At 42.2% G+C, this 17,176-nt stretch overlaps 2 protein-coding genes across 6 annotated transcripts in view; one reads left to right on the top strand and one right to left on the bottom strand.

The window, feature by feature from the left end:
* The window catches only part of MIA3 (MIA SH3 domain ER export factor 3), a 181,665-nt gene extending 176,938 nt beyond the window's left edge, over positions 1–4,727 (bottom strand). For 3 of the 4 annotated variants that reach the window (XM_033935451.1, XM_033935452.1, XM_033935453.1), the window contains exon 1: positions 4,571–4,727. In XM_033935451.1, the coding sequence (XP_033791342.1) occupies positions 4,571–4,691 (121 nt within the window). In that variant the 5' untranslated portion in view covers positions 4,692–4,727. Of the gene's footprint in view, positions 1–4,351; positions 4,447–4,570 lie in introns of those variants that run through there. The other variant, XM_033935454.1, reaches the window with a different exon arrangement.
* A 5,403-nt stretch (positions 4,728–10,130) lies between these two features.
* Positions 10,131–17,176, top strand: part of TAF1A (TATA-box binding protein associated factor, RNA polymerase I subunit A) — a 69,481-nt gene continuing 62,435 nt past the window's right edge. For both annotated transcript variants that reach the window (XM_033939106.1, XM_033939104.1), the window contains exons 1-2: positions 10,131–10,264; positions 12,527–12,652. In XM_033939106.1, coding sequence (XP_033794997.1) covers positions 12,529–12,652 — 124 coding nt within the window. In that variant the 5' untranslated portion in view covers positions 10,131–10,264; positions 12,527–12,528. The remainder of the gene's footprint in view (positions 10,265–12,526; positions 12,653–17,176) is intronic.

Here is a 17,176-nt window from a genome sequence, read left to right as displayed (position 1 = left end):
GGTTCTTTCTTCATCATCGTCGTCTCATCCCCGTTGAGCCTCCCACCCGATTTTCTCTTCTCGCGGTCTGGCTGGCACCCTTAGTCCCTTGCCACCGCCACAACCCCCTTCCCTTCCCTTCCCGCGGTCGAAAAATCTCTTGCCTCTAGCAGCGGCCACAGCACTGTAAACACGCAGAGGGAAAGAGGTCTGCTTTGGGGGAGGGGTGTGCTGTGAGGTAGATAGCTTTGCTTGGGGGGGGGAGACAAAATGGGGGGCCACGGAGAGACAGTCAGGGAGGAATTGGAGGGATAGAGGGAAAGGGGTCTGCTTTGGAGGAGGGGTGTGCTGGGAGGCAGACAGCTTTGCTTGGGGGGGAGACAGAAGGGGGCCACAGAGAGACAGTCAGGGAGGAATTGGAGGGGTAGAGGGAAAGGGGTCTGCTTTGGGGAAGGGGTGTGCTGGGAGGCAGACAGCTTTGTTTGGGGGGGGAGACAAAATGGGGGGCCACGGAGAGACAGTCAGGGAGGAATTGGAGGGATAGAGGGAAAGGGGTCTGCTTTGGGGGAGGGGTGTGCTGGGAGGCAGACAGCTTTGCTTGGGGGGGAGACAGAAGGGGGGCCACGGAGAGGCAGTCAGGGAGGAATTGGAGGGGTAGAGGGAAAGGGGTCTGCTTTGGGGAAGGGGTGTGCTGGGAGGCAGATCGTTTTGCTTAGGGGGGGAAGACAGAAGGGGAGCCACGGAGAGACAGTTAGGAGGAACTGGAGGGGGAGAGGGAAAGGGGGCTGCTTTCTAGCACCCGTTAATGTAACGGGCTTAAGATCTGCATTCCATGGAGACAGTATATGGAAACTGATATTCTACAATGAATATGTGTATATCCTGAAAATCTGATTGGCTAGGGTTTACCTAGGACAGTTTTGGTTGTCACTGCTCTCTACTTTGCTTTGTGTGTTGGTCCCTATCAGCCTCACCACCCTCCAAAAAGCAGATGTGTGTTGTCTTTTGTTAGAAAATATAATAATTACATTTTCAGTTCACTAGTGTCTAAGCTCAATATCATAGTATCACAGCAGAGAAAAAGCAAAGTTTGGGAAGCAGTTGAAGTCTTCTAGAGCACAGCTCTAGCACGTAAGTGCCAAATTTGGTGGAGTATTGCAACTGTTAGCAATGCTGATGTGGATCCTGCTTGAACTGTACTGACATCTGTGCTGTTTTTATATAACACTAAAATAAATGGTATGATCTGCCTGAATTTTTCCTGACTAAATTCATTCCATTTAAGCTCAATCTAGTATGGTGCCCTCGCTTTAGTTAGTGTGTTTTTGTATATTTAATTTAAATGTGTAAAAACAGCCTATTTTGGTCTACTTAAGAACATAAGAATTGCCGCTGCTGGGTCAGACCAGTGGTCAATCGTGCCCAGCAGTCCGCTCACACGGCGGCACTCTGGTCAAAGACCAGCACCCTGAGACTAGCCCTACCTGCATAAATTCTGGTTCAGCAGGAACTTGTCTAACTTTGTCTTGAATCCCTGGAGGGTGTTTTCCCCTATGACAGACTCCGGAAGAGCATTCCAGTTTTCTACCACTCTCTGGGTGAAGAAGAACTTCCTTACGTTCATACGAAATCTATCCCCTTTCAATTTTAGAGAGTGTCCTCTCGTTCTCCCTGCCTTGGAGAGGGTGAACAACCTGTCCTTATCTACTAAGTCTATTTTCTGCAGTACCTTGAATGTTTCAATCATGTCCCCTCTCAATCTCCTCTGTTCAAGGGAGAAAAGGCCCAGTTTCTCTAATCTTTCACTGTACGGCAACTCCTCCAGCCCCTTAACCATTTTAATCGCTCTTCTCTGGACCCTTTCGAGTAGTACCGTGTCCTTCTTCATGTACGGCGACCAATGCTGGACGCAGTACTCCAGGTGAGGGCGCACCATGGCCCGGTACAGCGGCATGATAACTTTCTCTGATCTGTTCGTGATCCCCTTCTTTATCATTCCTAGCATTCTGTTTGCCCTTTTCGCCGCCACAGCACATTGCGGGGACAGCTTAATTGACTTGTCGATCAGAACTCCCAAGTCTCTTTCCTGGGAGGTCTCTCCAAGTACCGCCCTGGATATCCTGTATTCGTGCATGAGATTTTTGTTACCGACATGCATCACTTTACACATATCGACATTGAACCTCATTTGCCATGTCGATGCCCATTTCTCCAGCTTGATTATGTCACATTGTAGATCTTTGCAATCCCCCTGTCTTCACTACTCTGAATAACTTCATATTTTGTCTGCAAATTTAATCACCTCACTTGTCGTACCAATGACCAGATCGTTTATAAAGATGTTGAAGAGCATGGGTCCAAGCAACGAGCCCTGCGGCACCCCACTGGTGAAGCTCTTCCAGTCCGAGTATTGTTCATTTACCCCCACTCTCTGTTTCCTATGCTCCAGCCAGGTGTTTTTTTTTAATATAAATCTTTATTAATTTTCTATCTTTGACAGCGCATTACAAATAATATAACATAAAAAGATTACATAAAATGCACCATTCTCACACAAATATTAAAGAAAACAATCATTTTCCCCACCCTTCTCCCAATTATTTATATACCAAATCATATTATGTATTACAACATTATAATTAAATAATTTTTAATCTTCAGATAGAAATCCCTCCCTCCCTTCCCCCCACCCTGGATGTGCAGGGAAATCTAAAAGAGAAAAGATACATTACCATTTTTGTATATTAACAAATTCAGTCAATGGGCTCCATACTTTATTAAATGCGTTACTAAAACCCGAACATTCCGCATGCATTCTTTCATATTTATATGTATTACATACATTTGCCCACCAGAATGTGTAATTAAGTCTGTCATGACATTTCCAGTTTTTCATGATCATTTGGATGGCTATTCCTGTCATGATCAATAAAATACAGCTTTTATATTTATCCAAAACAGGCTTTACCTGTAACAACGTGCCACAAATTACGACTTCATAAGATAAAGGAATAGATAAATCAAGAATAAGATTTATTTGTACCCAAATTGACCTCCAGCCAGTTTTTAATCCACGTGAGTATTTCATCCTCGATTCTATGGCTCGCAATTTTCCGAAGTAGTCGTTCATGTGGAACCTTGTCGAACGCCTTCTGAAAATCCAGATATACAATGTCATACTGGGTTGCCCTTGTCCATCTGCCTGTTTACTCCCTCGAAGAAGTGCAGCAAGTTCGTCAAACAAGATCTGCCTTTGCTGAAACCGTGCTGGCTGGTCCTCATCAGACCGTGTCCATCATAGTGATCAATGATGCGGTCCTTTATCAGCGCCTCTACCATCTTTCCCGGTACCGAGGTCAGACTCACCAGTCTGTAGTTTCCCGGATCTCCGCTCGAACCTTTTTTGAAGATCGGCTTAACATTCGCCACCTTCCAGTCTTCCGGAATCTTTCCTGATTTGATCGACAGATTGGATAGTTCCTTGATGACCCCCGGACGGATGCCATCCGGTCCCGGTGATTTATCGCTCTTGAGCCTATCAATCTGCTTGCATACCTCTTCTAGACTGACCATCAACCCTGTCAAGTTTCCCGTCTTCGTTTCCAGCATATAGCCTTATGGGTTCTGGTATGCTGTGTATATCCTCTTCGATAAATACAGATGGAATAAATGTGTTCAGTTTGTCGGCGATTGCTTTAACCTCCTTTAGCACTCCCTTTATTCCATGGCCTTCCAACGGTTCCACCGCTTCCTTTGCGGGTCGTTTCCCCTTTATATATCGAAAGAATGGCTTGAAGTTTTTCGCCTCCTTGGCTATTTTTTCCTCGTAGGATAATCCTGTAGAAAATTGCTAATGCTACTGATAATATCCTTAACTCTTATTTAAAATTAAACTTGAAAATTGTGTTTTGATAAATTCAAGTTAATATATTAAAGGCAGGGGCGTCCCCTTCCCTCCCTAAAGCTGTAGTCCTGTCCATAAGTTCTCTAGCTGCTGATGTGTTGGACTAATATTGTTGGGGCTTCCATCCCACTCGACTGGCTTGATTAATAGGTAAACAAATTAAGGGAATGTTCCTAGGATATCCGCGTGTATTCAAATGAGCTGGACCCTCTGGCATTTCCCTACGGTACAGCCCTTGCTCGACTGCCTCAGAAATTTGGGGCGCTTTTTAAAAAGCGCGAGGAGATAGCTCTCACAGCCAATGCCAGGAATCCCTCTCCTCGCTACTACCCCCGCCCTCCCTGCAGCGAAATTTCATTTTCTTCCCCGCAACCCCCATGGATTCACAACCCGCAACAGCTTTAGACATCTTCCCAAATGACTTTTCCAAACTTCATTATTTGTATTTGCATGTTTTTTTATCCCCACCTGAAAGCTCTGCATGTGCCCCGCGCTTTTGCAGGCTTAGGATAAAAACCAACTCAATTCTAGAGAGGAAAAGATGGAATAAAGCAAAATCCCGCCGGCAGCCAACAGGTCGCCAGAGGCATAATCCCAGCCGCATCCTTTTCCCTCTTCCTATCTATCCTTCACCCCTTTCCCAATGTCCCTCCCACTCCCGGAACCAGAGCAAAGTACCCCACTTACTGCTGCACTCCTCATCCGCGCAGCGTTTCAGCGGCGCGAACCTGCGGTCCATGAGCGCTTGGCCGGAGAGGTGGCAGAGCGCGAGGGGCAGCAGGCAGAGAGCTGCTCGCGCTGCAGCCATGTTAGCGGCCCGGCTCGGACAGTCTGTGTGCGCGCGCGTGAAGTGGAAGGGGAGGGGGCGCGAGCACTGCTGGCAGACACGTCAGCAGGATACAGCGAGGCAGCGGCAGCGCGCGCTGCCAGGCTGTGCAGGGAGGGAACGGCTGGGAGGCGCTGCTGCATCACCACGGTATTCCGGCCATTTGCCAAAGAGGAGATGAGCGAGGTGTTGCTCTAGCTCTCTTGACCCCTTTCTGATACATTCATGTTTAACGCCCAAGATCTACAAATGCCTTTCTAGAGATAAGAGTAAAAGCAAACAATGGCTAGAATGATTGCTCAGCCTCTAACAACATATGCACGATAAGAAGTGAGAAAGTGACTTCTTTTGCTAATGCTTTCTCTGTCGTTTCTCGCTTTTACTCTCACTAAGTCTGTTTAGCGTGACCTAATTTGCCAACCGCTGTACACAAAGGGTCACCGTGTGCTTTTCCATGCATTCGTACATTATCTGACTCTCCCATGCAAACGATCTCAGTATTAAAATGAGCTCATTAATATTAAAAACGAGCACACGGATAGATGGCCTAACATCACTAAGATTCACTAACCTCCCTGATTGTGCCCGATCCGTGGCCAATCTGCGGCAGGCCGACCAATTCACTAAAGGCCAGCATGCAAATGGAGGCGATCGGAGGAACGCCCTTTCCCCCACCGACTACACGGATGCTAGTGAGCGATCTTGAAGCATGTGCAGACCACCTTCTTTGTCTGTAGAAGGTTTGTGCATGCTTACAGCGCTGCTAGCTGGGTTTTTTTTCTGTCGTTTTACTTTTTTTAATACTTCGCGAGCCTGTGGTTTTAAACCCGCCAGTTAAAACCATGGGCTAGCACTGCTGGAGAGGCAGGGTGCAGAGCACTGCAGGAGAGTTGGGGCTAGTCTGCCCAGTTCTGTCCACACTGCAGAGGTTATATTGTGATCATTAGAGTGAAAACCAGTTCTATTCTGAGGACTCTTTGGGGGGATAAATATAAATAGTAGAGCAGAGGTAGGGAACTCCGGTCCTCGAGTCATATTCCAGTCAGGTTTTCCCCAATGAAAGCATTGAAAGCAGTGCATGCAAATAGATCTCATGCATATTCGTTGGGGGAAATCCTGAAAACCCAACTGGAATATGGCTCTTGAAGACCGGAGTTCCCTAGTAGTAGAGGAACAGTTTAATTAACCAGAAGCACAGCCTGGCCCATTATGGCAGCAAGGAGGGGGAGAAGTCAGTAGAGAGCAGGAAAGGTCATGAGTGACTGGTCCCCCACCGGGAAGGGGTAAAACGCGGACCTGACGGACCTCGCGGATCTAAAACCGCACGTCCTTAAAAATCAGAGGTCCGTATCCGTGCCACTTGTAGTTTCTGTCTCTTACAGACCTCTATGACATTTTAACTCTGACGGATCCGTCTCAGCATAGGGAGGGAAAAGTATTAGGATCCGTTAGCGCTAAAATCTCATAGCGGTCTGTCAGAGCCAGAGACTAGTGCTGGAGCGGCAGAGCAGAAGCCTTCTTATGTATAGGTTTAAGTCTGCCAGATCTTATTATAGTTTAAAGTAAGGGTACACTATAGTGAATCAGGCATCCTGGATCGCAAATCAAAGGTCTCTTTCAGGAGATCCAGAAAACCCGGCGCTTAACAGGGCTGTTTAACCGTTTTGCGCTCTGCTTATCCTTTAAGCCCGACATAGAATTTGGCTTTGACAGACCTCTATGAGATTTTAGCGCTGACGGATCCTAATACTTTTCCCTCCCTATGCTGAGACGGATCCGTCAGCGCTAAAATGTCATAGAGGTCTGTAAGAGACGAAACTACAAGCGGCATGGATACGGACCTCAGATTTTTAAGGACGTGCGGTTTTAGATCAATGAGGTCTGTCAGGTCCGTGTTTTACCCCTTCCCGTCCCCACCAGTCACTTTTTGGATCGGCCAGCCCAGTTGGTGTTCCTGAAAAAGTTTAGTGAATCGCTTCTTTCCTACTTTGCATGCTGTTTACCTTCATTTGCATGCGCGGATTGGCCATGAGGTTAGTGAATCGGGTTGGGGTCACAAAGGGGTCATAAACTGATTGGTACACGATCGGTTTGCTTAGTGAATCTAACCCTAAGGCATGAACTAAATCTACTACCATATAACTATCTAAATTTATAATATTATGTCAATTTTTGGACCATTTAATCTGTTATTAGGTTTGCTAATGAACTTTGTTTTTTGTTTGTTTTAACTCTTTATTAATTTTAAAAACAGCAGAAAGTGCAACATATTATTCAAACAGTTAACAAATTAGCACTCAATACCATCAAATGATATAGTAAATTTAAAAAAACCCCATAAGGTTTGCTAATAAACTAAATCTAGCCATGGGTACTAAGGATGTGAATAAAATGACAGGTCTGCCCCATAAGAGGGGCTTAAGGTATCTGAACCAATTTGAGTCAGCTTCTCACAATGCATCCCAGGATGCACCGGGAAGGGGGCCTTAAGGCCCCGATTGGCTGAGTGCATCCTGGGTAGGTATGCCATTTTGAAGAGGTTGGTCTGCCAGAGGGAGTGGGTATCCCTCTTACTGACTTTCTACAAGGTGGGAGGGGAGGGGGGCTTGAGCTTGTTTATATGGCATCAGAGTGACCAGACCCTTTTCTTGGTGACTTGGTGGGGTTGAGGGAGAGAGCAGAAGGGGGGGGGGCTTGATGTTGGGGAGTGTAGAGAGTCCAGATTTTGGCCAGTCATTTGTAAGGTAGGGTCCGGGTAGTTAAGGCAGGAGAGAGTGGGCACCCTTCCTGCCTCTCTTTGGGGAAGGAGAGGGCACAACTTTTATTTAATGTGGACTGGTATTTTGAATGTGCCAAAAAAAAAGTCTTCCTGTCCCAAACTGCTGAGTGGCAGGAGGCTGTTTCAGGGCTTCCCCTGCCAGCTCTGCACATCTGTGAAAGTCGCTTTTCCTTTGTGAAAAGTCACTTTTCCAATGACTGGTGGGGTGGGATTACAGCTGACCTATGTACAACTAATTTGCACATAAAGTCAGCTGAACATCAATTGCTGTTTTAAAATCGGCTCACTTCAACCTCCACGGTCTTAATGATGATTTTTAGTGTATCCAGGCCAGAGTCTCCATTCAAAATGGGTTTATTTTGTTCATACCAACCAGGCCATAAAGAGAATCAGCTCTACTCAAGTTTATTGCATATGACCTGAGTTTCTCAAATCTACTAGTATTGCTGTTCTTAATGCTTACATTGTAACAGGTTTTGGGACTTCTCTGATATTAATAAGCAACATAGCCAGGTGCTCTTGAAAGGTCTTTTTATACAGTAGTTCAAATAGTTTATTGAAAATTAAAAGTTTACAATGTTGTGTTACAAAGGAAAAGATAAACCATGAACAAATCCCCCCCCAAACAACCCAACTTATAACAGTTTAAAGAACATAAAACAATATGGGACTCATAATCAAATTTAAATACGTCTAAAAACTCACCCAAGACGGCACTCTGTCCGGCTCTGCACCCAGCCCTCCCTCCCTCCCCTATTAGGCTCTGCACCCAGCTTCCTCCCTCCCTCCCTTGTCAGGCACACCTAGCCCCCTTCTCCCCCCATCATGCACTGCACCTAGCCCCCTCTCCTGTCAGACTTTGCACCCAGCCACCCCCCTCCTTTCAGACTCTGCACCTAACCCCTCCCTCCGTTTAGGCACTGCAACTAGCCCCCTCCCCCTGTCAACTCTGCACCCAGCCCTGTCCTCCTACCTCCTCTGGCCTGGTGGTGCAGCGGGCAGGAGCAAGCTTTCATCTCTCCTGCCCCGCTGGTAACCCGGTCTTCGCAGCTGGTTTCTTCTGTGGTAATGAGAACACAGTGCATGCATAGATCTGGATCTAAGCAGTGCTGATTTTACTCTGTGCTGTGGCACACCTGATATATCTTAAAGCACACTTCTTAAGGCAGTTGTTCTCAACCCAGTCCTCAGGCACACTCAGCTAGCTGGCTCTTCAGGATATTCATGAGAAAGATACATTGCATTACTTCTTTTGTAGACAACTCTGTCTCATGCATATTTGTTCTGAATATCCTGAAAACCTGACTGGGTAGGTGTACCCTAAATAACATTTTCTTCATTCGGTGACTTTGGCTAGTGCTTTATACAGTAGATGTGATCATAGAGGGACCATTTTTGCTACCTAATGCATGTTTGTTATTTTACTCTACTTTTTTGAGTTTGAATATTTAATTATGTTTATTGTAATCCGCAGAAAGCATTGAATCTAGTGGGCTATAAGTACGATAAATAAATAAATGGCCGGGAGCAGGTGCCCCCTACCACCTAAAAGCCAATTTTGTCTAGAATCCCGTATATATACATATGACATGAATTTATAGGTACAGTTAAACCTTGGATAGCGAGTAACATGGTTTACGAATATTTTGCAAGATGAGCAAAACATTTTCTTAAATTTTAACTCGATAAATGAGCGTTGTCTTGCAGTACGAGCACATATACGTGTGTCATGTCAAATACACACAATATAGGCACATTGCATCACTGATTGCGTCTGAAAATAATACATGTACCCGCAGTTCAAACACGCACAACATAACGCACATTTCATGCTGAGTGCGGCTGAACGTAATAAAAACATCACACCAATTCACCCGCAGTGTAGTGACTGTTCGAAACGAGTGAGATCTTGCAATACAAGTACGTTCAGTACTGAATCTTCTATTAAAGTTTTTGGGATGTGGAACAAATCCTCCGAGTTTCCATTATTTCCAATGGGAAAATTTGCTTTGGATTACGAGCATACTTCTGGAACGAATTATGCTCGCAAACCAAGATACCACTGTACTATGTTCCAGAAGTGCCTAGGCAGGGTGTAAACAATGTGTTTTTTTTTTTTTGTTTGAAAATGTTTATTAAGAAAGCAATCAAACAAAATAAAGGTGTACACAAAGCATGGACAATACAAGCAAAATTATACAACACAACACAACACAAGAAGCAGCATACAAGGGAGAGAGGCAGCAATACACAGGCACAGGAAAAAAATTTAAAAGGAACCCCCTTCCCCCGTCCAAGAAATGTAGCCAAGAACAACAATACAAAGAAAACATGATATGCACAACATAGCACCCGCTGTTAGTTTGCTCCCACGTTTTTTGAAGTACATTAACAATGTACAGTATTTTGTAACAGTATTCGTGGTTAATAAAGCGCAAGGGACTCTCTCCTCCAATCGACTTTTTCCTTTGTTCTCCCAGTTACGCAATAATTATAGTCATTCTATAATGAAAACATCATAGCATCTAACTCCTCAAGGCCTGGAGGTTTCGGAAAAATAAATTGTCAGCTAATTTGATTTGCGCATGTGTAGAAAAGGCACTCGCGCAGGCGCGGGAGAGCATAGTTGCGCTTCTTATTACCTTTTGCTCTTCCGGGTTGGGTGAGCTATGGCGACTGCGGTATCTGAGAAGTTCTTTGAGAGTTTCCTTGCTTTCTCCTTTCGGCTGTTGCGTTTCAGATTGTTCATGATAGTTCTCCGACCGTTCTCTATACGGTATAACATTGGGTTCGCGTTTATCCAAAATTTTAATTACCAGACCTCTTATATTTGTTACCTTTGTTGAAACGTACTTTAAGAGTGTTTAATTGATTTCTTTCTCAGAGGTTTGCACGTACTTGATAGTAATGAACCTAAACCTTGGTATGTTACAGGACATCTATTTAGGTGTTATCTTCTAAAGAAACATAGGTACTTGTGTGTATGTGGGGGTTGTTGTTTTTTTTAACTAGTTAACCTGTAACCCGGTTCTGAGCTCTTTGGAGAGAACGGGATAGAAAACGAATTAAACAAATTATTCCTACTTTGCAGGTGCACAAACGTACACTTGTTCTTGAGCACATGTAATATCCAGATGTAAATTTGCAGGTGTGCAAGTAAAATATTCAGAGTCTGCCCAACTGTGCCCTTCTATATTTCTTTTGTCATGGAAGTCATTTTCTGTGAAAGAAGAAAATGAAACTGCTATTTTTCTGTAAATAAACTTCAATTCTATTTCCTTAATTTTGTGCTTAATGCCTATCTGTTGTATTGAAATAGCCCAATGTTGTTTATGACGTTGTCTATGTAATATGCACCATCAATCCACAACGGCATATAATAAACTTCAAAGTGCCTAATTTCTAAGCAGTCTTTTTTTTTCAGATAATATATTTCTAAGTACCTCTATGGTCTTCAGTTCCAGCCAACACCAGCTAAATTATTTGAAGGCTTGTTTCTCTTTCTAGCTTTTATTCATCATCAGACCTTAGGTTTTTTTAAAGTGCTTGCGCTCTATACTCTATGTTTTGTGCAAATCAATAAACTTTTCTTATACAACTTTAAAACTTTTGTACTTAGCTTTAGCTATTTCTTCATTCTTTTTTTGAACCTCGGGAAGGACCTTAAGGTTCAACCAGTTTCGCCCGAAGGCTTTTTCAAGAACGGTCCCCTCCCCATATGTACATAGAACACAGATCAGGATGCTGTGGAGCAAAACCAAAAGGGGGAACCTGTTCTTGAAAAAGCCTTCGGGCGAAACTGGTTGAACCTTAAGGTCCTTCCTGAGGTTCAAAAAAAGAATGAAGAAATAGCTAAAGCTAAGTACAAAAGTTTTAAAGTTGTATAAGAAAAGTTTATTGATTTGCACAAAACATAGAGTATAGAGCACAAGCACTTTAAAAAAACAAACAAACCTAAGGTCTGATGATGACTAAAAGCCAGAAAGAGAATCAAGCCTTGAAATAATTTGGCTGGTGGTTGGCTGGAACTGAAGACCCATAGAGGTACTTAGAAATGTATTATCTGAAAAAAAAGATTGCTTAGAAATTAGGCACTTTGAAGTTTATTATATGCCGTTGTGGATATAATAGGATTGATATAATAAGGATTGATAGTGTATAATGCTTATCTGTGCCATATATTCATTACATCTCAAGGAAATTAAAGATATCTTTGGATTTGTGATTTTTCTGGCTTAATTTATTTGTAATGCAGGATCTTCTGGATCTCTTTTTAGTTTTTTGTCTTGCTTCTTCTCAGCTGACTTGTAGTGTAAAGGTAATATTCTTGCCCAACAAATGTGGCATGCAAATATTGCAGTTTGCAATTTATATCTAGTTAAAGAGCCCTTTTTTGTTGTGTTTCTCATAGGCTATAATCATAAAGAGCTGAGATGATAGGAAGTTGCATGGATGCTCTTTGCAAGTTAAAAAAAGGCTTGGATAATTTCCTAAAAGAGAAGTCCATTGGCTATTATTGAGATGGTTTGGGGTAATCCACAGCTTATTCTTAGGATAAGCAGTATAAAATATGTTTTACTACAGTACTTGAGATCTAGCTAGGTACTTGGGATTTGAGTTGGCCTCTGTTGGAAACAGGATGCTGGGCTTGATGGACCTTCGGTTTGTGCCAGTATGGCAGTTCTTATGTTCATTATTAGTAAGCTGTGTTCCATTCTTGGTACAACATCCAAAAACTGACGAAGCGGAATCTCACATGTTCAAATCCACAGGGATGATCCTTAAGTAACAGGATTGGCGCACATTTCCAGAAATGTGTTTTGGAAGCTTCTAATGTTTCTGATCACACTTCACCTTTTTGGATGACAACATTGTAGTGGCACCTTTCATGTACACAAGATAATAGTAAAAATGGGAAATGTGGCTCTGTGCGTACTGTAATTTTGTAAAATATAAAGTCTTGAGTGTGTAGGATTTTAAACTATTTGGCACAGAAGAGTGCTCTTGATTCAATTAACTTGCTGGTTTTGTTGTTAAGGAATGGTGCTGATGGATCATGAGTTAACTGGAGAGGCGGTAGCAGACAACTGTTCAGAAGACACACCAGGAAGCTCATATCCAACAGTCCCTGTGCTGCTACTCCCCAGGCACCTTCACCTTCTAGGTACTGTTTTTATTCTTTATTTGGCAATCTTGACTCTATTCATAAACTGTTTTGGGTAGTGCTGAATGGTGTTGTAAAGGAAAAACAAAAACCTGTTGTAATTTTTTCTTTGACATCCCGAGGATAATTTTTCTCTTATCAGAGGTTGATTTTTGGCCTACTAGGAATTATTGATTGGGCATCCTTTTAATAGGATTTTGTTTTCTTTTATTTCATTCAAGACTTTCAGTTATTAGATTGTGTATTAGTGTATGACTTACACATTCCTTAGCGTTTGTATCAGACTAGTCCAGAATCTGTGGGTGTTGTTCCATCAACCAGTGGATGGAGACAGAAATCAAATAGTTCATGTGATTCACCCTTTAAGGGCATGATGCAGGCACAGATGTTTGGTGTTTTTCTGTCTTGAACAGCTGGTGACAACATGCAGGTTCTGGGCTTTATACTTGTAGGCTCCTGAACCATTTCTCCCTGATATAGTTGAGCTATAATTGTTTTGCAAATTGAAGAGCTGGAAGAAAGAACATTGCCTTGGAAATACTTGGCTGAATCCAAGCAAGAACCTTTCATTTAATTTCTCCTTTTTCCCAGCAGAAATTGGTTTCAAGATTCTTCTTCACCATGTGTAAGAGGTTGTGTGAACCTGGGTCCCTAGTTAAGCATGGAAAGCATGTTTCTCAAACCTTTGAGCCAAATGGGAAAATTCACAGCTACCTGAGTCCATTCCCTCCTTCATACTGTGGCTACCTTCTTGCTCTGCAACTAAATTATTTATCTTCAGAAGACTAATTTCATGGTTCCTGTGTGGGTACACTGCTGTCCCTACCTGCTGCCTTGCTTGCAGCTGAGAGAAGCTGAGGTTATCTTTTTAAGATCAAACTCGTTTGAGTTTCATGTGAAATATTTCTCAGGCAAGCCCGAATATGACATCATAAGAATAGCCTTACTGGATCAGAACAATGGTCCACTTAGCCCAGTAGCCCATCCTCAAGGTGGCCATTCCAGGTCACTACAACCCGGCAAAAACCCAGAGTAGCAACATTTCATGCTACTGATCCAGGGCAAGCAGTGGCTTCCCCCATGTCTGTCTCAATAACAGACTATAAACTTTTCCTCCAGGAAACTGTCCAAACCTTTCTTAAAACCAGCTATACTATCTGCTCTTACTACAACATTTGGCAGTGCATTCCAGAGCTTAACTATTCTCAGAGTGAAAAAAAATTTCCTCCTATTGATTTTAAAATAATTTCCCTGTAATTTAATTGAGTGTCCCCTAGTCTTTGTAATTTTTGACGAAGTGAAGAATTGATTCACTTGTACACATTCTACTCCACTCAGGATTTTGTAGACTTCATTCATATCTCCCCTCAGCCGTCTCTTTTCCAAGCTGAAGAGCCCAAACTTTTTAGTTTTTACTCATATGAGAGGAATTCCATCCCCTTTATTGTCTTAGTCGTTCTTCTTTGAACCTTTTCTAGTGCCGCTATATCTTTCTTGAGATAAGGAGACTAGAATTGAATGCAGTACTCCAGTTGAGATCGCACCATGGAGCGATACAAAGACATTATAACATTCTTAGTCTTGTTTACCATCCCTTTTCTAATAATTCTTACCTAGCATCTTGTTTACTTTCTTGGCTTCCGCCGCACATTGGGCAGAAGGTTTCATCGTATTGTGTACAGTGACACCCAGATCTTTTTCTTGGGCGCTAACCCCCAATGTGGAACCTAGCATCTGGTAACTGTGATTTGGATTATTCTTCCCAATGTGCATCACTTTACATTTATCCACATTGCCCAGTCTTCCAATTTTCTAAGGTCTGCTTGCAGCATGCGTTTTAACAACTTTGAATAGTTTAGTGTCATCTGCAAATTTAATCACCTCATTCGTTGTCCCAATTTCCAGATTATTTATAAATAAGTTAAATAGCACCGGTCCCAGTACAGATCCCTTTGGCACTCCACTGTTTGTTCTCCTCTAATGAGAAAAATGACATTTAGCTCTATCCTCTGTTTTCTATCTGATAACCAATTCCTAATTCACAAATGAACTTTGCCACCTATCCCATGACTCTTTAATTTTCTCAGGAACCTCTCATGAGGAATGTTGTCATAATATTTCTGAAAATCTAGATACACTACATCAACTGGCTCACCTTTATCCACATGTTTATTCACACCTTCAAGGAAGTCAAGGAAATTGCTGAGGCAAGACCTCCCTCGGCAGAACCCATGCTGACTCTGTCCCATTGAATCATGTTTGTCTACATGTTCCACAATTTTATTTTTTTATATTTGTTTTCACCATTTTGTCCAGCACTGAAGTCAGGCTTACTAGTCTATAATTTCCCAGATCTCCCCTGGACCCCTTTTTAAAAATTGGCCTAACATTGGTCACTCTCCAATCTTCAGGTACTACAGACAATTTTAGTGACAGATTACAGATCACTAACAGCAGGTCAGCGATTTCATGTTTGAGTTTTTAGTACCCTGGGATATATATCATCTGGTTCAGGTGATTTATCACTTTTTAACTTGTTGATTTGGCTTAGTACATCTTCCAGATTCATTGAGATTTCTTTCAGTTCCTCCACATCATCACCCTTGAAAACCATTTCTGGTTCAGGTAGAGCTCTTACATCTTCTTCCGTAAAGACCATTAAGCAAAGAATTAATTCAGTCTCTCCGTTATGGCCTGAATGCTCCTTGATCATCCAACAGTCCCACAGATTTCCTTATAGGTTTTCTGCTTCTGATATACCTAAAAAAATTGAGATGAATTTTTGCCTCTTTGGCAAGTTTCTCTTCATATTCTTTCTTAACTTTCTTTATCAATGCTTTGCTTCTAACTTACCAGTGCTTGTGTCTCTTCTTATTTTCTAATTTTTTGGCTCTAATAGCCTCTTTCACTTCACCTTTTAACCATGTCGGCTCTCATTGCCTCCTCTTTCCACCTTTGTTAATACATGGAATACATCTGGTTGGGCTTCCACAATGATATTTTTAAATAACATCCACACCTGGTTTATTGTCCTAACCTTTGCAACTGATCCTTTTAGCTTCTTTTTAATATTTTTCCTCATTTTATCATAGTTGCCCTTTTAAAAATTAAATGCATCTACAGTAGATTTGTTTTGCGACGTCACTGCAGATATCGGCTCAAGTTTGATCACTGCACTTAGCCTTTTCTACTCTTTTCACTCCGTGTTTTATAGACCTGTCATGTCATCCCTGAGCCTTCTCTTCTCCAAGCTGAAGAGCCCTAGCCATTTTAGCATTTTTATCATTTTCATAGCCCTTCTCTGTACCTTTTCTAATTCTACTACATCGTTTTTTGAGATACGGCAACCAGAATTGCACACAGTATTTGAGGTGCGGTGATACAAGGGCATTATAACATTTTCATCTGATAATTCTTAGCATTCTGCTTGCATTCTTAGCTGCTGCCACACATTAAGCTGAGGGTTTCAACATATCCTCAACTATGACATCTAGATCCTTTCGCTGAGCAGGGATTCCTAATGTGGAGCCCTGCATCACTTAACTATAGTTTGGGTTCCTCTTTCCCACATGAATCGCTTTGCACTTGCTCAAATTAAACGTCATCTGCCATTTTGATGCCCAGCCTCCCAGTCTCATAAGATCCTCTTAAAAATTTTCACAATCATCTTGCGTTTTAACAACTTTGAACAACTTTGTGTCATCAGCAAAGTTATTTCCATCTGTAGATCATTGATAAATATGTTAAAAAGCAGCAGTCCCAGCACAGACCACTGGAGAACATTACTATTTACATTTCTCCATTGAGTATATTGACCATTTAAAACTACTTTCTATTTTCTGTCTTTTAACAAGTTTTTTTTTGTTTGTTTTTTAATTTTCAAAAAGAAATCAACAAAGAAAATAGCTACAAATAGGAAAAACATTTTCAGTAGGATAAATGCCAAAAATATATTGTAACTCTTCAGTAGAATTTGAAATGGGCAGACTTGGTGGGCTATAGCCCTTTTCTGCCGTCATTTTCTATGTTTCTAGAAGGCAAGATATAAGCAACATACAGTCCCACAAAACCAAATAATTTCAACCAGTTCTTAATCCATAATAGGACATTACCTCCTGTCCCATGACTTTCTAATTTCCTCATAACCCCTTCATGAGGCACTTTGACAAATACCTTTAGAAAATCCAATATCAATCGGCTCACCTTTATTCACATGTTCATTCACTCCTTCAAAGAAATGCAGTTGATTGGTAAGGCAAGATTTCTGTTGACTAAATCCATGCTTTATGTATATGTTCTGTCATTTTGTTTTTTATAATTGTCTCCACCATTTTGCCCTGCACAGACATCAGATTCACCAGTGTATAATTTCCCTCTATCTCCCTCTTCCCTTATAATGTTTTGATTATGTTTCTGACCTTATTTCTCCCAAACTCATTATTTTAAAAATGTAAACCACTTAGCTTTTTGGTTGTAGCAAATAAGAGGAAATGTGATAACACCCCTCCCCCCCAATGTCAGAGG

The sequence above is a fragment of the Geotrypetes seraphini genome, chromosome 3 (genome assembly GCF_902459505.1).
Source record: "Geotrypetes seraphini chromosome 3, aGeoSer1.1, whole genome shotgun sequence".
Classification (NCBI taxonomy): Eukaryota; Metazoa; Chordata; class Amphibia; order Gymnophiona; family Dermophiidae; genus Geotrypetes; species Geotrypetes seraphini.
The sequence above is the reverse complement of the archived record's forward strand: the minus strand, read 5'-3'. Positions and strand labels throughout refer to the sequence as shown.